This window comes from Bos taurus, chromosome 8 (assembly GCF_002263795.3).
Source record: "Bos taurus isolate L1 Dominette 01449 registration number 42190680 breed Hereford chromosome 8, ARS-UCD2.0, whole genome shotgun sequence".
Taxonomy (NCBI): domain Eukaryota; kingdom Metazoa; phylum Chordata; class Mammalia; order Artiodactyla; family Bovidae; genus Bos; species Bos taurus.
In genome coordinates, this window is record NC_037335.1 from 86,656,222 (window position 1) to 86,678,844 (window position 22,623).

The 22,623-nt window shown below is 40.8% G+C and overlaps 1 protein-coding gene across 2 annotated transcripts in view; it reads left to right on the plus strand.

Moving 5' to 3' along the window:
* Positions 1 to 22,623, plus strand: part of AUH (AU RNA binding methylglutaconyl-CoA hydratase) — a 182,716-nt gene that overhangs the window by 152,243 nt on the left and 7,850 nt on the right. The window contains exons 8-9 of one of the 2 annotated variants that reach the window (NR_198874.1): positions 7,784 to 7,898; positions 19,682 to 19,869. Coding sequence is in view for 1 of the 2 variants with exons in the window: in NM_001434933.1 (NP_001421862.1) it covers positions 19,682 to 19,869 (188 nt within the window). In the remaining variant the exon portion in view is untranslated. The remainder of the gene's footprint in view (positions 1 to 7,783; positions 7,899 to 19,681; positions 19,870 to 22,623) is intronic. The other variant, NM_001434933.1, reaches the window with a different exon arrangement.

The following is a 22,623-nucleotide window of genomic DNA, read 5'->3' on the forward strand; positions in this document are numbered from 1 at the left end:
CATTCTTGGTTTCTTGTCTGTTTGTTTTACCATTCTTGGTTTTAATCCAAAATTAATTGTTGTACTTCTTTGTTTTGAAGGAGAGCCTTTCAGAAAAACTTAATTTTTTTAAAAAAGCAGCTTTTTTTTAGCCATCATTTTCCTTTCCCTGAAACAGGTGCTTTTTTTAAACCTGAGGTATCTCATATGTCTTGTTATCATGACAATAGTGTATTAAAAATAAAAAAAATAAAACACATGAATTTAGTTTTTAGTAAGTTAGCTTACTTAAAGGAAAATCTATGATTACTATCATAATCATTCTTGAAAAAATCATTACTAGCAAGAATCATCCTTGAAATAATGGTTTGTGCCATTGTTTTAAGTGTTTGTCAGGTTTCTTGTAACTGAAAGACTGTGTTTTTATGAATGTTTTATCTGTGGAAACAAAGGGAGTGTGCTTACGGTCAAAGAAGACACGGTAGGCAGGAGGGGGTCGATAATACAGAGAGAATAATAGTATAGTGACTCCCTGTCTCTGATCTGAAGGAAATAGAGGGATTCTTTTAGACTGGAGAAGGAATACTTCTTCCTTCTAAGACCAGTGATGTCAGTGGATGAGAAAAGGGGCAGGAGATGGAGAAGTTGGGGGGTGAGGTATTGCATGCATGCGTGTGTGTGTGACCAAGAGGGAGAGGAGATCCTTTGGAGTACCACTCCATACATCCTCATGATTTCTTGCAGACTGTTGTACTGTCAAGCAGCAGAATCCCAAGAAGGTAAAAGGGTGGCTTAGCCCATGGTTGAGAGTTGCCAGTTTGGTGCAATGAAAGATTAAGGGAATGGCAAGATTAAGGAGAAGAAGTAAAATTAAGGATCCTGACAAGAATGTGTCTGAAGTCTTCTGGCAGTGGGAAGGGTAGGCTGCAGAGAAGGGAAGAGCAGTGTGAGGAGGCTGAAGAATTGGGGAGGGCAGAGGAGGATTTAGGAGACTGAGATCCTGGTTTAAGTGAGGACTTGAGTGTCTTTATGTAAAAAGTCTGAGGAAGGCGGTTGGTGGCATGGTTCAGCTACTTATGGATGACTTTAAGGTTCCCACACTTTTTCCAGCTTTCTGTTTTGACATTCTGATCGTATGGCTTTTGATCCATAGCCTCGTTGTCTTGTATTCTGTTAGGAACAGTGTTTTTCTTTGTTAAATAGTGTCCATCCTATGTTTATTTACTTAGCTTCTAACTTCTTGTGCATATACTACCGTTTTTGCAAGTATTTTGCCTTTAGCTCTATGTCTTTAGTCTTACTTTTATGGTGCTACTTCCAATTCATTTGTTAGTTCTGTATTAATGTTAATTTTGTTCCCCAGTATTTTTCTAAACTCTGCAACCTCACTTTTCATTTCCAGTCTCTTAATTTATCATCACTGTTTTTGTCTTATGCATTGACTTCATGTCTTCTCTAAATCATCTAAACTTGCCTTCAGTTCTTGCACTAAGCTTTCTTAAAGACTGTGTTATTAGCCTGTTGTGTGCTTTTGCTGTCTTCTGAAGGTGCCTTGTTTGCTCTGCTTTAAGCAGTGAGGATGCTGGTGTATTTTTCTGTTGTTAGAATGTCATGTCTTTCTCATCACCACGTTTTTTTCGTTTTGTTTTTAGTTTTCTAAATTTTATTTAGAAAGAATTTTGAATTTACCCAAAAATATACAGATAAAAATACAAATACATCCACATACCTTTTCTTTATCACGTTTTTGTTTTTTTTTTATCGTCTCTATCAGGATTGTTGTTCTGTTACACAGTGAGTGAACTGCGGGTTCAGGGCTAAGTGTTGCTTGTTTTTCCTGTCTTCTCAGAGAATGAGAGGAGAGGATGCGGGGAGGCAGGCGTCACCCACCAGGGCTGGAGGAAGTCTGTTAAGAGTCTTTTCCCAGGCTCTCTCCACCTAGCCAGGGCCGTTTCCCATGAGACACACCCTCTGTCCCCTAGGGACGGGGGCCTTGGAATCTTGGGACAGCAGGTCCCTGGTGTGCATGGACTCTGCTCTTGTCCCCACCCCCTCCCACCAGACCCTGTGTGTATTCTGTTTCCAGGTTGAGATAGAAAGGATGGGAAGACCACGCATGGGCACATGTGTATGATTAGGGAACATGGCTGGGGGTCCAGGGTGACTCCTGAGATCACATGGAGTGAGAGGGCTCTAGGTGGAGCAACTGCCAGGTTTGCATACTGACTCCTGCCTTACTAGCCCTGACTTTGGGCCTCTGGTATCCTTTCTATATAGAGGATAATGATAGTCCTACTTCATAAGGAGGCTGGAAGGTTTAAATGAGGTAATACTTGTAAGTCCCTTAACACCAGAGTTTGCTACTCTCAGCAGATACAGATACATGCTCAGTTGTCCAGTCGTGTCTGACTCTTTCTGACCCCATGGACTGTAGTCCGCCAGGCTCTTCTGTTCATGGAATTTTCCAGGCAAGAATACTGGAGTGGGTTGTTATTTCCTACTTCAGGAGATATCTTCCCAATCAGGGATCGAATCCATATCTCTTAAACCTCCTGCACTGGTATACAAGTACAGGTCTATCCCTCTTTTTGAAAGTTCCATTTATGTCACTTCAGTTTTATGAAAGACCTACATTAGTACCTGTTTTTACTAACCAAAAGGAATCTGAAGAGAGTTTTCACTTTTATGAAAAAGAGACAAAAAATAGGAATAGTATGTTCAGGGTTTGTTTTGCAGTAGCCGTTACAGAGACAGTGCCTTCCTGTGCGGCGGCAGTGGCACCGCCAAGCTCCCTCCCCAGCAGTCACACTCAGCACCTCAACATCGAGCTGCTAGAGCTTTGAACTGTGTCTGTGAGTATCTATCTGTGCTTGATCTCGATTGATTTTATGTGTCTGTTAGCAAGATGTGTCCTAAGGTAGCTGCTTCTTTGCTCTATGAAGCCATTTCGGCTGCAGAAGGTCTCGAAGGAACACCCTGCTTCCAGATAGTCGGTAAGCCTGCGCTGGATACCTCATAGTTTGCTCACTTGTGTGCTTTTCCCTGCTCGGTTATGCTGATCTCTACGGTTTTCTTTTCTTTATTTTTACTTTTGGCTTTCTTTTTATTAAATCCTTATTGTTGAAGGTAGTGGTGAGATGAACATGATAATTTCTGCCTTCCTTCTCCAATTTTTTATCAGATAAAAACCAGAATGGCAACCTCTCCATTTTGTAGGACAACCTAATGAAAAAAGAGGGCCCTGTCTCTCAGGGTTTTAACATTTTTTCTTGGGGGTGCCTTCACAGCGCTTTTTTTCCAAACAGGAAAGGGTTTGTGTAGTATTGACACAAGGTTTTGTCCATTTACCATCTTTACTCCACATGGCTTCTGTGTTACCTGTTCAAAATCCCACTGTGCTGTGGCCATACTTGAAATCTGTTGTGTGCATTACCTGGCCTCTGCTTTTCCATGATTGTGCCACTTCTCTTTCGTTGCTCTTTCCTTCCCCACTTCTCATTCCCTCCCTCATTGAGTTTTCAACTAATTTTTGTTGCTTTTTAAAGAGAGTAGAGGAGTTAGCTCTACGCTAGCCAAATATCTTCCCTAGGAAAATCTGCAGTGTACATAATTCATCCTCAGTGCATATTATGGTTCCAATGTGTATAGAGGTTTTTCATTTAAAATACTGACAGTATGGCTTAATTTTAATACTTGTATCTCAAACTTAGTTTTTCACAGGAGCGCCATCGTCAGTCCATTGTTAAATAAGACATATTATCTGGTGGTCGTGACAGAACTTTCATTGTTCTTGCTGAGATGGCAGCAGTTAATCCCTATTTTGTGTGAAAGTTCCTTCAAATGTTCTCCTGGAACAGGGAGAGGGCAGGGGTTGCCTCTGGAACCTCTCGTTGTATGTGTGTGTGTAATCAGGACGTGCCAGAAGGAGTAAAGGGCAGTGACCAACCTGTCTTATCCTGGTCATTTGCTCATATACTCAACTGTGCATGTTGGTTGTAAAATGTGGGTAAGAGGGAAGGAGAGTCAGCCTTTAGAAAAGTAAAATTCATACATATTTTACATACAGTAACGCCTTAATGTAGTTTGAAATATGAAACTTAATATATAAAAAACATGTTTATTAAAACTGTAGCTGAGGTTTCTGTTCATTTATGAAAACGCTGAGTGACTACGAGCAAAAGGAGTAACCAAGAAGTCTACAGGTGGCCACTGTGTGTTGGGGGTGGTTTATCTCCCCATTTCAGAGAGAGATTTTAGTTGTTTTATAGCCTATGACTGTTCTATTTTGTTTAGGGTGTAGACAAGATTAGTTTTGTGCAGGCATTCTTTCTGTTTTCCTTGTGACATGATTTTAGAGTTATGAAAAACTGACTAGATGTTGGATGTATTTTATAAAAGTAATTTGTTTCCAGTAAGTTAGAGTTGCTTCATCTTGCTTGGATATGCTCTGAATAATGAATGGTTTATCCTGCTTTCTTAATATGAAACAGTTGCTGACTAGTTCTCTAAATAATAAAATCTTCTACTCTCATTACACAAAATGTTTTGCGGTTCTCCCTATGAGAAATAATACTAATTAGCTCATCTTTATAGTTTTGCCTACTTGAAATATCTTTTTTTTTTCATTTATTTTGCTTATTATGGTGTTTTTCTGTTCACAGTTTAAAAAGTAGGCTACTCGATACAGGAGGTCTGGGTGAGGAGGCATGGCCCCACTGGCCCAGGCACCTTCATCTCAGGGTTTGTGCCTTGAGGTCATTTCCACATCTTTTATGCTTCTGACCTTTTCCTTTAACGTTAACCACAGGGTTAATGTTAAAAAAAAAAAAAAAAAAACAGGGTAAAGTAGAGGCAGTCCAGTATCAAGATCTTGAGCAGAGAGTGAGGAGGAAGAGCTGCCACCAGGATGGAAGGATGGCAGACGTTGCGCGTGCCTTCTGTTTTGTGGGCCTCGAATTGTAATTCTTTCTCTCCAGCACCCTTTCCCAGTGGGAATTGACCACTCTGTGGTGCTTTTGATTTGAAACTTTCTGCCGTTGTTCACTGTCTTTGATACTAGACCCAGTGGGTTAATTTTTCCTTCTGTTCCAGATATCCAGTTATGTTGTTATGCTAACTAGTAGGTTAGTGTGAAAGTAATTGTGGTTTTGCATTGTTGAATTTTGCTGTTTGATATTGGAATATATTCTTAAATGTGGTTATGTTATATACCATTTTAATGCACAATTCTCACTTTATTTTTTTTGTTAATGACATTACTTGCTGTGTATTTTGTAGTTCTTTTAGACTATGGAAGTGATGTTGCCCCTAGCCATCTAGCGCAAGTGGTAAAGAAAGCTGCCTATGCAGGAGACATAGATGTGGTTTTGATCCCTGGGTCAGGAAGATCCCCTAGAGGAGGACATGGCAGCCCACTCCAGTATTCTTGCCTGGAGAATCCCATGGACAGAGGAGCCTGGCGGACTACAGTCCATAGCATTGCAAAGAGTCAGACACAACTGAAGTGATTTAGTGTGCATTTGTGCGTGTACGCACACACACATATGAAAATGATGTTAAACAAAAAGCAAATTCAAGCAGTTTTCTTATTGGAGTTCAAAATCAGTCGTAAAGCAGCAGAGACAACTCACAACATCAACAACACATTTGGCCCAGGAACTGCTAATGAACATACAGTGCAGTGTTAGTTCAAGAAGTTTTGCAGAGAAGGCAAGACCCTTGAAGATGAGGAGCATAGTCGCCAGCCGTCAGAAGTTGACAACAACCAACTGAGACCATCATCGAAGCTGATCCTCTTCTGACTACTTAAGAAGTTAACTAAGAACTCAATGTCGGTCATTCTACATTTGAATCAAATTGGAAACATGAAAAACCTCGATAGGTGGATGCCTTGTGAACTGACCACAAATAAAAAAAAAGCTGTCATTTTGAAGTGTCGTCATCCCTTATTCTATGCAACAGCAACGAACCATTTCTCGATCGGATTGTGACATGCGATGAAAAGTGAATTTTTAACAACAAACGGTGAAGAACAGCTCAGTGGTTGGACCAAGAAAAAGCTCCAAAACACTCTCCAAAGCCAAACTTGTACCAAATAAAGGTCATGGTCACAGTTTGGTGGTCTGCTATCCATCTGCTTCTCTACAGCTTTCTGAATCCTGGTGAAATTGTTACATCTGAGAAGTCTACTCAGCAAATCGATAAAATGCACCGAAAACTGCAACTCCTGCAACCAGCACTGGTCAACAGAAAGGGCTCAGTTCTTCTCCATGACAGAGTCCAACCATATGTCGCACAACCAATGCTTCAAAAGTTGAACAAATTGGGCTACGAAGTTTTGAAGTTTGGGAAATCTTGCTCATCTGCCACATTCACTTGACCTCTTGCCAACTTGACTACCACTTCTTCAAGCATCTCAATAACTTTTTGCAGGCAAACTGCTCCTACAACCAGCAAGAGGCAGAAAATGCTTTCCAAGAGTTCGTCAAATCCTGAAGCATAAATTTTTTGCTATGGGAATAAACAAACTTATTTCTTATTGGCAAAAATGTGTTGATTGTAATGGTTCCTATTTTGATTAATAAGGATGTATTTGAGCCTAGTTATCATGATTTAAAATTCATGGTCTGAAACTGCAATTATGTTTGCCTCACCATAGTAACTCCTACCAGGGCCTTGCCCTAATGAAGAATAACTATGTAAGGAGCTGTGCATCTGGTCTTTTCTAGGGGGAAGTAGCTTGCCATTAGGAAATCAGGTGGTCTGCAGAATCAGATATACCTAATTCATTCACACCCACTGGTGTACCTAGTGGGCATGAGCTGGTCACTGTACTTCTCTGAGCCTCTGATTTTCTCATTTGCCAAATAAGGATAGTGATAGTAGTGGCCTCAAAAAGTAATTTGTTAAATGGCATAATATGTAGTAAATTATTAATGATGATGCAGCTTTGCCAGAATTTTCAAATATTTATCATGTGACCTGCTTTTGAGAAGAAAAAATTAAAAGTATTCAGATCTTCATGTTCACTCCATTGTTTAGTCATTTAGTCAAATATTTATACATATTGTTTCTTTAGTCAACAAGTACACAACAACTGTGCTGTACTTGTTTGGAAATTTTGTATAATCCAGAGAGAAATCATTTGGATATTGAGAGTCTTAAACCATTTCTTAGATCCCCTCTCCCATTTAAGGAAAATATTAAGGTCCAGTTTTTATGATATACAATCAGAGTGTCCAAGCTTTTTGCTGACCAGTTAAATCGGTGCCTTCTATAGAAAGGCCAGAAATTGCGTGTCACTTTCACTGCTGCTTGTAGTTGGTAAGACTATATTTGTAATGGGATGAGCTTTCCAAAGGAACATCTTCTATTTTGTACTTTTCCTACTTTTCCCCCCTCTATTATTTTTTTCAAGATAATGGTTAACATTATCTGGTTGTTCAGAACCATTAAATGGTTCTGTTCATGTCCTCCTTGATTTTGAAATAAATGAAAGGTGGTTTTAAAGTTTTGGGAAACAGTCTGAATGTGCTCTGGAGAAACTTGTTTTTGGTTAAAGGAAAGATGGGGAGAAGAAAAGATGACCTTTACAGCATGTGTTGCTTAATCAGTCTTAGACCGTGTGGTAAGCAGCCTCTAAATGCTCATGCTGTGTGCAGCTTCTCTGTTTGTGAAGCCTGGGGCTATAAACTCTGTTCTGTCTAATAGAATATGGCAGAAAAGATGGGAAATCACCTCTTGGATAGGTTATTAGACATCTGTGGATTCCATCTTGTGCACTCTCTCTCTTGAATTACCCAAGAGTCACCTGCCTTGTGAAGAAACAGCCCTGTGGAGTGGCTCACGTAGAGGGGACCGAGGGAATCTGCCAACAACTATGTGAGTGAGCCTGGAAGCAGAGGACTGCGGCCTCAGAGGTACCCAGAGCCAGTCTTGGCCCATAGAATATATATCTGTTGTTTTAAGCCACTCAGTTTTGAGATGATTTGCAGTGAACATTGAATAACTGATACAGTCCTTATTTAATCATTAGAAATGATGAAACTTGTTTTTTCTTTAATGCGGATTACCTGGTTTATGCTTTACTGTATTCACCATCCATGTGGGTTAGGGAATGTTAACTGCACAATTGATTTGTTTTCAGTGTTTTAAAAACTATCAAGCTGCTAAATATGATTTATTTCATATTACATGATTTATCCAGTGAGGTAGACGTGAAACATTGTATTTTTAGTAAATATCACTGTATTAAAGAAAGCTAATCCATAATTTTCTCTAAGGCTGTCATGTATACATGTGTGTATATGCTGTTGTTCAGTTGCTAAGTTGCGTCCAGCACTTTGTGACCCCATGTATGAGACTGCAAGAGATAGTTTGGTCTGATTTAGGTCATTTGCCTACCCATTAGCTGTGCTGGGGTGGGAGAGAGGTATCCACGAAGGAGGACTCCAGGAACCACTTAGTGCTGCCAGGGAACCTAAGTTCAGAGCCCGCACAGCCTAGAGAGTGGTAGAGGAGCATGTTGTGCTGGCGGTGGACATAGTGGCTCAAAATGGACAAACCATTTTAAAAAGTAAGATACTTTGTTTCATTGAAGGCAGGAGAAGAAAGGGACGACAGAGGATGAGATGGTTGGACGACATCACCGGACTCCATGGACATGAGTTTGAGTTAAGCTCTGGGAGATGGTGAAGGACAGGGAAACCTGGCGTGCTGCAGCCCATGGTGTCGCAAAGAGTCGGACCCAACTGAGCCGCTGAACACCAGCTTTGTTTCATGCAGTATATAGCAATTATATTCTTCAGAAGTTAAAAAAAGATAACAGTTATGCTTTAGATATTTGTTGGGGAAAATGTTTACAAACATTTAAGAGTATAGTTTTGTTCTTAACCTGTCTCTCTAAAGAAAATTGGATATTAGTCAAGAAAATTTTCTATAATATTGATGAAGGCCTTATCACAAAGGTTTTAATTTGTTGCCAGGAAGCTTAATTTGCTCTTGAAGAAAAATGTTTGATGTCCAGTTTTTCTTTCTGTGCCCCAGCTCTTAGAAAGTTTTAAAGTTTTTCCTAAGTACTCCTTTAGTGTAAGCCAAGCAGAGCTCAAACTGATAGATTTTAGATAGTTTCTGCTGGGGTTTAGCCAGACCGTCAGGTTTTCCTTCGCATGTATTCCTGTCTTGTTTGTTCCTATATGTAAGCATGTGTGTGTGTGTGTGTGTGTGTGTCTGTTGGTTTGTCTTATGTTTTCTCATTGTTTTAAAACATGCTAAAAAAAGTAAAAAATCCCAGGAAATATGAAGTATTACAACACTTTAAACATGGTCACAAATTGAAAAATAGTTGTTTTTATGCTTTTTTGTGTGGTTGTGACATGATCTATTATGAGACCAGTAAGCATGTCATGTTTGTTCACATAACACACTTCTCTTCCATTGTAGAAGTGAGAGGAAGTCTGTTTTGTGAACATCTAGCCAAGATTTGTCAAGAAAACTTGCCTAAAGCCCTCTGACAGAGTTTCACAGTAATCAGTTGCAACAGACTTTTTAATCCAAAGTTAACATTTAAAAAAATAATAATTTTACTTATTTTTTTGCTGTGCTGGATCTTCGTTTCTGTGTAGACTTTTCTCTGGTTGTGGCAAGTGGAGGCTACTCTCTAGTTTCAGTGCATGGGCTTCCCATTGCTGTGGCTTCTCTTGTTGCAAAGCACAGGCTCTGGGATGTGTGGGCTTCTGTAGTTCCAGCACGTGGGCTCAGGAATTGCAGCTCCCCGGTTCTAGACCACAAGCTCAGTAGTTGTGGCACATAGGCTAAGTTGCTCCACAGCATGTGAGATCCTCCTGGATCAAGGATCAAATCTGTGTCTTCTGCATATTGGCAGGTGTATTCTTTACCACTGTGCCACCAGGAAACCCCCAATGTTAACATTTTATTGCAGTGTTACCTTTACAATTCAAGGAAAATACAACCTTAAGTGGAGCTTTCTATTTAGGAGAGGGGATTTAGAAATAATCAAAAGGTGATACTTACTTCTTAATAGTCAGTAGTCACTTCTAATTATATCAACAAATGCCCTTAATGCAGCATCTAGATAACTTTTAACTTAACGTATTTCAACAATGCCCTTTATTAACATGGCTTCTTTCTTCATGAAATCGTAAGACAGGGAAATATAAACACTAAAAGGAAACTCAGAAAACAAACTTGAAGTGTTCTACCTTATACATACTGCTAAGACATAATTTATAATATAAAACCATAAATTATATTCCATTATTTACATCAGTTCAGTTCAGTTCAGTTTAGTTGCTCAGTTGTGTCTGACTCTTTGCAACCCCGTGGACTGCAACATGCCAGACTTCCCTGTCCATCACCAACTCCTGGCTATATATTACATTGTAATTATGAAATATCAAATAAGAAGCTTGCTTTAAATTATTTAAATATATGTGACTATGCAAAAGGGCTTCCCAGGTGGTGCAGTGATAAACGATAGCCCAGCATCATCAGTAATCACTCCATTCTGAATCTAGGCTTCCTGCATCTCACTCTGCGACATCCTAACCTTTCAGATCTTTGGGGACCTCATTGAATCATCAAGTCTATGGGCAATTTCACTCTCAGCCAAGTCCTTCCTCTCTCTACCCAACTTGGGTTTCATGGTCCTTCGTGATATGACAAATTACAAATGCCCTTAACTGCCTTTGCACCAACCTCATAGAGGAGCTGTAAGAATTAAATGAGCTAATTAAATATATGTGAAGTGCTTAGGATAGTTGACATGGTATTATTGCAGGTCTGCTCAGTACATGTCGGTCACTGCTATTGCCTAGCACCTCGTCTCTTCTTAACATTTGTCTAGTGAAGTTCTAGCTTATCTACCTCCTCCATTTTTGTCCCCAAATGGCTAGGGATTACTAGAAGAAACCACGCTAACCATCTCACAACCACAAATCTCAAATATGTAGGTAATTTTGCCGAGAAGGCATGCCATTACTTTCCTAGTGTGTTTGCTTTCTGCTCCCTAAAATGTATTTTCAGGTTTCTTTCCTTAATTCATCTACAGTTACAGACAGTTTCGGTACAAATAACAAGAACCTACATGTCAGGAAGCTTAAACAATAAGAAAATACCGGGTAAAATCATAAGAAGTCATAATAGGGCAGTCTCAGGATTGGTAAGTTCAGCAGCTTAGTGACATCTCTCGGCTGTGCAGTCTTTAGTTTGAAGATTCTGCCCTTGCTGGCTTCCATCATGGTGCAAGGTGGCTGTCACTGCTCCAGGTGTCACATGTCGACATGGAAGCATCCTGGGAGAAGGCCTGTTTATTCCTGGGTGTCTTTATTTCAGTGAGGAAAGACTGTCCTAGAATACCCCTGCAGACTTGACTCCCATGGAAGAAGGCTAGGGCATTGGTAGGGGTGGATGTCCAGCTGAGCATCACCTTCCTCCTGCATTTCTGCTATTCACTCACTTTAGTGGGCACTTCTCAGGGTTTTGCTCACTCCTCCTCAGCTCCTTTCTATCTAAACAGTCTCCCTAGGTGATCATATCCAGGCCCCTGACCTTGAATGCCATCTTTATAATAGTGATTATTAATAAACATTTGACTGCGTATCTAATCTCAAGCTTGACTGCTCCATAACATGGCCAGAGTGCACACCCTTTTTCCCAGTGTCAGGAAACACACTTCGTTCTAATTGAACTCTAGCCAGAAATCTAGGCATTAGATTGATTTCCCTTTCCCCTACAGCATTTTACTAGCAAGTTTGGACACTCACCCCAAATCCCTCCCCCTATCCCTTCCTATGCTGCCCTGTATCAGTCCAAGCTGCCATTGTGTCTCACTTAGAGGACAGCAGTGGTCTCCACCTGGACACCCCACATTGATCTTACCCCTATAATCTTTTCTCTACCAAGCTTGCAAAGGAGCTTTTAAAATGCAAATTGAATTATGTCACTTACACTCAGAACCCTCCAGTGTCTTTATATCACACATAGAATAAGATGTAAACCTCCACTATATCTATATAATGTGAACCCTGCCTGTCCAAATTCACTTCTGCCACTTCCCTCACCGTAGCTACAGTGGCCTCCTTCTCTTCCTCAAACATGCTAAGCTTGGCTTCCCCATAGATTCTTTACATGGCTGATCTCATCACTGGTGTTCTGTCTGATCTTCGTGTAGCTTCCCTGTTAGTATTCAGACATGGGCCTCACCTTTATCAAACAGGCCCTCCCCAACCACCCAAACTAAGTCATCTAATGACTTTGGCCACCTGATTGCATCAGTTCTTCATCAGTTCTTTAGACTGAAGGCAGGAGGAAAAGTGGACAGTAGAGGATGAGATGGTTGTATGGCGTCAGTGACTCGATGGACATGAGTTTGAGCAAGCTCTGGGAGTTGGTGATGAACAGGGAAGCCTGGCGTGCTGCAGTCTACGGGGTTGCAGAGTCGGACATGACTGAGTGAATGAATTGAACTGAATGTTTATCTCAATCTTTTCCCTGCCTTAAATTCTCTTTGTAACATTCATCACAACCTCAGTTCTCTCTTGTCCTTGTTTAATTGCCCTTTTCTTTCCTTTTGTTCTCTAAGATGTAAGCTTTGTAACATCTGGGATGGCCTGTCTCATTCACTACCATTTGTTCAGCACCTGGGACAGCATCTAGCACATATTTGATCACTTGACCAGTAAATTAAGAGATTGAACAAATGGATTTTATTTGGGAAAAGTAGAACAAATAAACCCCCATTCAGCTTCCTCTAACCATTTTTGAAGGAAAGAGAAAAACAAAAGTCCTAGTATATCGTATCATCCGTGATGTTGGAAAGCACATAATAGAAATTGGCTTTGGCTGCCGTATATGAAAAGGAAAATTTATTTTTATTTATCATCCATTCAGGACTCCTAGTCCTAAGAATTAACATCCAGTGAACCAGACCTGTCTTGGATGCCTGCTTTGCTGTGCCAGAGCAGAGAGAAGAAGGGTCTGGTTTTCTTGGCCTCCATTGGAGGAATTCTCTACTGTCCCAGCCTGTATACAACTGGGGCAGGGGCGGTGAGGGGAGGGCGGTGGGGGGGGGGGCAGGGAGACTGGGGGGTATTCTCCAACAGCAAGACCAGGATTTTAATGGGAACAGTGGATGTTGGGCAGCCAAAACATGACAGACATTGAAAGCATTTGGGAAGTTGTTCTGAAATTTCTCTCTGAGCCTGTTGGAGCCATGAACAAGTCATATGAACATTTACCTACTTCCTCCATCTTCTTGACTCATAATAACCATAGCTTGTCCTCAGACGCACATCTTCACTAGTGATTAATGTTCCTGCACCACTGTTTTCAGAAGATGCTCTCAGATGCCCTTTGGCTTTGTGTCACCCACACAGTAAGCTGTAGTTCCTTGCAGGTCCAAGGGACCCATGGGACCTGGGCCGGCTCCCCTTGAACTGTGCTCCAGCCATTCTGGTCTCCCTATGCTGCTCTGTGAGTCAGATGCAGTCCCTACAGGATCTGTGTGCTATGCACCCCTTGATTCCTTCTGTTTTTGCCCTAGTGTCACCTCCTTGGCCATTCTGTCTAAACTGTGTGCACTCCAGGGATTTTTCAGTTCACAGCTGTATCTGCCTGCCTAGAATAGGAAGCTGCAGTAAGTACTTCAATGAGTGAACAAATGTGTAAGGTAATTTTGAAAATGAGTTCCAGAAGAGAAATTCCAAAACGGTCCCAAGTAACAAGTATACAGCATTTGAGGTACCTGTTCTGAAGTGGCGCATACTCCTTTGGTTATGTAAATTATGTTGCCTATTAAAAATGAATCATCTCCTACCTCTTGTTTTATAGCACTGGATCAACAGATCCCACTGAATCAAAGTCTCCTTGTTGACAGAGACAAAACAAAAAAGCCTTAGAAAACAACTGGCATTTTCTGAGCATGCCTACAATAGAAAGGGGAGGGTCACTGTCCACAGTGCTCCCTCTTTTCATGACATAGCAATGTGGCTTTGGTATGCTATTTCTGCTTATTACTCTGATGGCCCTTCATGCAGATTCGTGGAACACAACAAAACACTTTTTCTGGTTGGTGATGAAGTGACTTAAGAATAGTTGTTTTTTGTGGAAGTAAAACATGCTCTAAATTTACTACCCTTGGAAAGGGTTAAATTACTTGTATTTTAGCAGGACTCTTGTGAGCTAGCTGTTGCATGGGTTCTCAGCTCATGTTCATGTATCTCTTCCTATTTGGTAGTTCTGTGGGGTACTTGCAAGAATGTCACATGAATGGCCAACCTGATACCATGATTTCATAGTACTAACATTGCAACCCAGGAGACCTGAGGCTTCCCACTGCCTGGAGAGCTTCCTGGGAACATAGGCAGAAAGTGGTGTGGGAGGCTTTTACTTAGTGGCCAGCTCTTTGTCTCCCTGTACTGTGCTCTTGAAAAATGATGTAGCACTTTTATCCCTATTACCTATATATTGCAGAACATTTTTGAAATACAGGCAAGCAGAATGAATAAAAAATGATCATTATCTATCAGCTGGTCCCATAGAGACAGCTTTCTGGATTCATTTTAAATATGTATGTGCCTACTTAATATTATGCAGCTATTTACATGTATCCTGGAGAAGGCAATGGCACCCCACTCCAGTACTCTTGCCTGGAAAATCCCATAGATGGAGGAGCCTGGTGGGCTGCAGTCCATGGGGTCGCTAAGAGTCAGACATGACTGAGCGACTTCACTTTCACTTTTCCCTTTCATGCATTGGAGAAGGAAATGGCAACCCACTCCAGTGTTCTTGCCTGGAGAATCCCAGGGACGGGGGAGACTAGTGGGCTGCTGTCTATGGGGTCGCGCAGAGTCGGACACGACTGAAGTGACTTAGCATTAGCATTATATGTATCCCATGCATACCTTTTATTTTATAAAATCAAGCCATGAATTTATTTCATAAGTTGCTTTTTACTTTTTTACCACATAGTAGATAAGAATCAGGCAGAGGTAGGTTTGAATTCTGTTTCTGCACCTAACTCTGTGACTCGGCAAGTTACCAAAACTCCTGTGAGTCTCAGAGCAGGGCCCAAAGGACTCAGGGGTCAATGCTGGAAGCTCTTGGGATGGACAGTAGGGTAAGTCTGAATCAATCTCAGACCTGTTTGATTTGAATATGTTAGGGCAGCAGTCAGAATGGAACTATTTTAATTCTACTGGGGATGACCCTATTTTTAGTTCTGATTAATTTCACCAGTCATTAAGAATATCTAGAGATGGCACTTAGTCATCTTGAACTCAAATCCCTATTGGAACTTAGCAGGTTGTGTGATCTGCTGAAGTAAGCCCAAAATAAGGAAATCAACTGACAGAAAAATACAACACACTTATCTTTGCTTTACCTCTGAGCTAATATTGGAATTTAATATTCAGAATTAATAAAACGTGAGTTGAAATAATTCTCTCTGATACTCCATTCTGTATTTGGAACTTAAATCTGATGCCTTTTCTTCCACACTACATCTCAGGGGCACATTCTGCCTCCCAGGTTGCAGGGTGCAATGATGCACTGAGCCTTGCTTTTCTAATGAGTTAATTGCTTTATTTCATAATAGAAAATAGCCTAAACAGAAGTACTTCCAAATTGGACTAGAATGTTGGCATAAAAGATTTTCTATTTGGAGTGACTATTCCTGAGATATTTGTAGAAATCTGAAATTCCACATCAGTCATGTTTAGTCTTCTGTGTGGTATTGCACTGCAGTTCAGTAACTTCTGTTTGTACAGCTCTTTGCTCACACTATCAGTATTAGTTGACAGAGACAAACAGATCATATCATCTTTATAAAGGTTGAAATCACAAATGGTATATCCTTGAGGATAGTAAAGGGTCAGTTACCTTTAATTCCATAAAGTAAAAATATGGTTCAAGCTATCAGTCTTTGATTTCTGTGAACTGGATTGCAGCATATGAAAGTGAACCAGATAATTTCTTACTAAACAGGTTTCCTGAAGATTAAGTTTTAGTAAGCATGCCCGTTTTGACAAATAGTGTTAGGGAAACTGGATTCCTACCTGCAAAAGAATGGAGTTGGACATTTATACCATATACAATAATTACCTCAAAATGAATCAGATACCTTAATGTAAGTATTGAAAGCACAGAACTCTTAGAAGGAAACAGTGGAAAAACTTTTGACATTGGATTTGGCAATTACTTTTTGGCCATGACACCAAAGGCAAAGACAACAAAAGAAAAAAATAAATTGAATTTCCTCAAAATTAAAAATTTTGCCTGCCTCAAAGGATGCTATCAGCAGTGAAAAAGCAACCAATGAATTGGGAGAAAATATTTGCAAGTCATGTGGCTGATAGGGATTAATATCCAGAGTTTATAAAGAACTCTTTGAACTCAATAATGACAGAACAACCCAGTTAAAAATGGGCAAAGGGCCTAAATAGACTTTTCTCCAAGAAGATATACAGATGGTCAATAAGCACATAAAAAGATGCTCAAGTCACTAGTTGTTAGGGAAATGCAAATCACAAGTGCAATGAGATATCAGTTTATACCCATTAAGATGACTGCCATCAAAAAACAGATAACAAAATGTTGGTCAGAAATGTGGAGAAATTGGAACACTTTTGCCAGGTTGAGGGATAGACAATGGTGAAGTTGTTTTGAAAAAGTATGGCTGTTCATCAAAAATTAAACACAGACTTACTGTATTTTCCAGCAGTTCCACTTAAGGACATCTACTCAAACAAATTGAAAGCAGGGTCTTGAAGAGATGTTTGTGCACGCATATTCATCCCAGTATTATTTCTAATAGCCAAAAGGTGGAAGCAAGCCATATGTTCCTCAACTAATGAATGAATAAACAAAACATGATCAGCAGAATGAATAAACAAAACATATTCAGCATTATAAAGGAATGAAATTCTAACACATGCTACAGTATGAATGAACCTTGAAGACAGTTTGCTGAGTGAAATAAGCCAGCCACAAAAGGACAAATACTGTATGACTGCACTTACATGAGGTTCCTGATGTAGATACCTTGTGATGTCAACCAAAAAAGCCAAGTCTTGGATGCAGTGTTAGCTGTTGAGCCAAGTTGATGATTTTCCCTTAGATCCTGTGATGCGCTGTTCTCAGCAGAACAGAAAGGTCTCTTCAGCACCAGGTGTCTGAGCCTCACATCATTTCCTCCAGCAGACAATTGATCTGCATCCATTTCATCTAGCAGAGTTTAGAGTTCAGAGTTCTGTGCCATTCAGCTGTTTCATGAGGTTAAGTTTCATGCTGTTCCTTTGCTAAATTGTTACAAAATAATGTGATGAATGGGCTTAAGCTTTTTGGACTTGCAAAATACTGAGTTTCCATTGAATAAGAAGTGCACGCTAACAGTGACCATTGAGGGTCACATGTTAATTTTGACCAGTCTACATTAAACTTTTCATAGAACACAACAAAGAATCATTCTCTAATGTTGTGCTTATTATGAATACTATAGCTATACGTTCTTTAGTCTCTTGAAAATCCTCCTCAGTTCCATGAGTAAATATAACTATCTGGGTTGTATTACTTGTATCTCTCTGTTCTGATCAGCTGCCATGAGAAATACCAAACAACTTGTCTTTTTCCATGAAGTTTATTCTGTAAGTTCTCAGACCTATCTTTACTACACTGAGCAACAAATTTGTCAGCGCTTCATTTTTCACACACATTTCTCGCCATGTCGCATAAAATACCTTTAAACGTACCATCTCTAACTGCTTGGGGAATGTAAGCAATAAGTAGCTGCAGTTTATAGAAGCAGTACTCTGTGCTATGCTGTCCTTAGTCGCTCTGCTGCTGCTGCTAAGTCGCTTCAGTCGTGTCCGACTCTGTGCGACCCCATAGATGGCAGCCCACCAGGCCCCACCATCCCTGGGATTCTCCAGGCAAGATCACTGGAGTGGGTTGCCATTTCCTCCTCCAATGCATGAAAGGGAAAAGTGAAAGTGAAGTCGCTCAGTCATGTCCAACTCCTAGCGACCCCATGGACTGCAGCCTACCAGGCTCCTCCGTCCATGGGATTTTCCAGGCAAGAGTACTGGAGTGGGGTGCCATTGCCTTCTCCGCCTTAGTCGCTCAGTCATGTCGCTCAGTCATGTCCAACTCTTTGCAACCCCATAGATTGTAGCCCGCCAGGCTCCTCTGACCATGGGGATTCTCCAGGAAAGAATACTGGAGTGGGTTGCTGTGCTGTCTTTCAGGGGATCTTCCCAACCCATGATCAAACCCAGGTCTCCCGCATTGCAGGCAGATTCTTTACCAACTCAGCCACCAGGGAAGCCTAAACTCATTTATGTTCAAAAACAATCCCTACAGAAAATGTCAATCCTTTTGAGGTTTGTTTCTATTTATTTTTTTAGTAAATCACCTATATTTTCAAAACATGGTCATGGTTCTCAACATAGTTGTTTAATAATAGCATCATAAGCTTCCAATACCAGTGTGCTTTGTTTGCTAAACACATAGGAATATACTTAATTATTGAAGGGATATATGTTTTCTTGAAACTTGACTCTCGTCTCCCCCCAACTTTTGATTGAGATGTGGGTAAGAAATGATTTTACCTTCCTTTTAAAATAGCTTAAAGAAAATCAAAACATCTCAGTCTACAGTATTGGAGTCGTAGGAAGTGGTGGAGGCTGTGGCAGCTTGAGTGCATTGTATCTAAAAGGTGCAGCTGCAGTTAACTTCCAGGTTAAAACTAATTTTTATATGAAATCACCCACTCAGTTTACAAATGTTGGCAGCTAATGCAGAATGAACTTCATGGGCAAAGAAACACAGTGAGCTCGTTCAGATGTGTGACCAACAGTTTTCTTTTTCTCCCCTGAACCCTCACAGTCAGCCTTTCCTCCGCCTCCGGTCAGCCCAGCTGCCACTTCGAGGATAAGACTTAGGGATAAGATTTAAGATTTGCAGCTGTTTTCATCTTCCTGTTGGTAGGAATTAAAGCTACCAATAAGAATATGACCTGCTTGTGTTTAGCTTTCTATTTAATGAAATCGCAGTCTCCTCACTTAAAGATACTGGAGTGAGCATGGATCTAATAGAATACTGCAACAGGGGATGATTAGCACTTGCCTTAAAAAAAATAAAACCATGGGACAAAGCCTGTTTTCATGAGCAATTATCTGTTTTTATTTTCATTAAAATTAGTTTACAGTTCATTTACTGTAAATAAGTCTTTAAAAGTACACGAGTTGAATACCTCAGAATTTGATGTTTTATCTAAACTGAAGTGGAAATGCCAAGCTTGGTGGACCTGTCATTCCTCTTAGCAAATGAGCTAAGGGGAAGGAGGCTGCCCCAGCCCCCTCCACCACTGTGCGTCTTTTGGTTCCTGACATAGTAATGATTATGGATTGGATTCAGGAACATGCCAGCTCTGTTGCCAGTGATGGACAGTGTCAGAATCACTTAATAGTGATACAAGATTCTTAAGTGCATTTAGAGTTTTAATAATTTTTATAAAGTAATGAAGAAATGAGATTTAAGTTTTGAAGTAGTTTTCCAGTTACTTAATTTTAACATACAAACTTCTGGCCCTGGTTTGTTTTTCCAGTAGAAGACATGAAAAATTGAGATGTTAAAACGAAAGGGTGCCAAGTCATTGCACGCGTTTTCTGTCTCATCCATGCTGTAGGGGGAACGCAGCGATTGCCGCGTGCCATTGGGATGTCCCTGGCGAAAGAGCTCATCTTCTCTGCGCGTGTGCTCGATGGCCAAGAAGCCAAGTCAGTGGGCTTGATCAGCCATGTTCTAGAACAGAACCAGGAGGGGGACGCTGCCTACAGAAAGGCCTTGGACCTAGCAAGAGAGTTTTTACCTCAGGTATTTAACTACTTTTCTTTTTTTTTTTTGCCCTTTGTTATAACCTTACAACAAATTGACAAAACCAGTGATCATCTTACCTACCTATAATGTCCTTTGCTTGCTTTCCAAGTAGAGAAGTGTACAGGTAGCTGTAAAACTAGAAATCGTATACTAGATTAACATTAAGAGCCTTCAAAATTAAGATTTGAAGGTAGTTCAAGGCCCTTACTGTAGCTGTACATTGATAACATATTACATGCGTGTTTATCACATGCAACAGAGATTCCCAGCAACTTAAGTTGTTCGCCAGCTAGTCCTCCTGATCTGAACTGTACACATGGGCTTTCACACTGGATTGTCCCCAAACTGAAACACAAATAAATAAGGAGCCCACAGTCCATTATGTCAAGCGAGCTTTCATTGAGATCACTTACCTTGAGATAACCTGCTTAAATAGCACCAGTTTGTGTATCTTATTGTGTTTGGTTTCATGGTGATGGAGGCCTTGTTTTAACTCCTTTGTGCACAATCCACTTCTTCAGAAGTGCACTTCAAATCTGGGAATCACTGCACGTTTACTCATAGATCTTAATCCTCGTGAGCAGTAGTATTAATAATAAACAGAGCGTCAAGGGACCTGTTGGAAGGGTTTCTTGATTCTCTGTTTCAGAAGTATTTTTCAAATAGTCCTTTGTTCGGAAATCATAGATTAAAGGATTTTTGCTAAGTAAACAATTAGTGATTTGTCTTTATTCCCAATGGATTGTAAAACTTTTATTATAGTTCCCTAACCAAACAGAGACATTACTTTGCCAACAAGGTCCGTCTAGTCAAGGCTATGGTTTTTCCAGTAGTCTTGTATGGATGTGAGAGTTGGACTGTGAAGAAAGCTGAGCGCCAAAGAATTGATGCTTTTGAACTGTGGTGTTGGAGATGACTCTTGCAAGTCCCTTGGACTGCAAAGAGATCCAACCAGTCCATTTTGAAGGAGATCAGTCCTGGGTGTTCATTGGAAGGAATGATGCTAAAGCTGAGACTCCAGTACTTTGGCCACCTCATGCGAAGAGTTGACTCATTGGAAAAGACTCTGATGCTGGGAGGGATTGGGGGCAGGAGGAGAAGGGGACGAAAGTAGATGAGATGGTTGGATGGCATCACCGACTTGATGGACATGAGTTTGAGTGAACTCTGGGAGTTGGTGATGGACAGGGAGGCCTGGCGTGCTGCGATTCATGGGGTCGCAGAGAGTCAGACACGACTGAACGACTGAACTGAACCATTTCTGGAGTCAAAATTACTTCATTTCTAACTCAAGCAGTATTTGTAACCTCTTTTGAGGCCATGAGTTCTTTTGGGGACTCTCATGAATCTCTCTAGAAAAATGCATGCACCCTCCACATTTGTTCGGGGTTCTGTATCCAGTTTCAGGAGGCATCCTTGGAGTTCTTTGTTGTGAGACAGAGCCCAGGTCTGCTGTGGCACACCTGTCCCCTGCAAGCTGTCAGTTGGGGCCTCTCATTTGAGTTGGTTTCTAAAGCCACACTGCCCAGTGTTGGTGCTATTTCAGTCCTTCTCAATTAAGTTACGAGCTGTAAGCTCTTTCAGGGTGGGGCCCTTATATATGTTCATTCCCTGTTGGAGGTAACACAGAGCCTTATACTCTAAATCGATAGAGAGCTAATACAAGACTTTCACTACTTTAAGATGAAGAAAAGCTCTCATTGTAACTTTGGTATTAATGTTTCTTCAAAATATTAAGGAAACATCTAGCTAAAGAGAGATTAAAGGTGTACACATATCAGGAGAAGTGATAGTTTAACTCCATACAGATTTAGTGACTTCCTCTAGCTTAAAACTTGACGACCAGAGCATGTCTCAATTGAAGTAAAGCAGTGTACTTAAGGAAGGTTTGGGCGTAATTCCAGTTCTGAGATTCACAGCCTCCCATGGTCCTTGGACGTGAGTGTTCAGCTCCCTGTTACAGGTCTCCGCCAGGGTGGCGGGTGGCTCATTAGCCGCTTGGTGCCTCTGTGCTTCCTTTCTTTATCTCACTCTGAGAACTGGCTGTCTCGTATGCTATCTCGCTCGCGCACATGCGCGCTCTCTCTTTCTCTTTCTCTTTCTCTTCAGTGCCCGCAGCTCACCCCACCCTAGAGCCTCCTTCTCCCCACCTCCACACTGACATCTGGCCGCACCCTGCCATGTGGTAAACCAGGCTGTCCTCCTCGTCCCTTTCATCTGAAGGACACCCTCTGAGAACATTAATTGCTAACATTATTTTTCCCCCAGCTGAAGGGCGATGTCAGATGACTTTGGAAAATGTGTAACTGTGAAACTATATGCAAAAGTTACAAAGCAGAATTTGAGATGGAACAATCTTTATTTTTAAAGATCTTGTTACTAAATGATGAGTCTCTAAGTAATCAGGAAACTCCTAAACAATTAGGATTTCTGCGTGATTTCTGTATTTGTGTGTATCTACTTCTATTTTTCTATCTGAGGGAAAAAATGGTTTGTATATATAGAAGAGACACTGGTTTCATATTTTAAAAGAGAAGCTAATTGAATAAGCGTTATATGTAATAGTGTTTTCATTTTCCTATTTCTCCAGTTCTGCCCAAAGTGTGGTCTGTGGACTAGCAGTCCAGGCATCCCTGGGAGCACGGCCCATCCCCGACCCCTGAATCAGTATCACCGTTTTAACAAGGGACCTGGGGACTTTTGTGCATGTGGAAGTCTGGCCAGCATTTGTCTGGGTCAGCTGGTGATAAA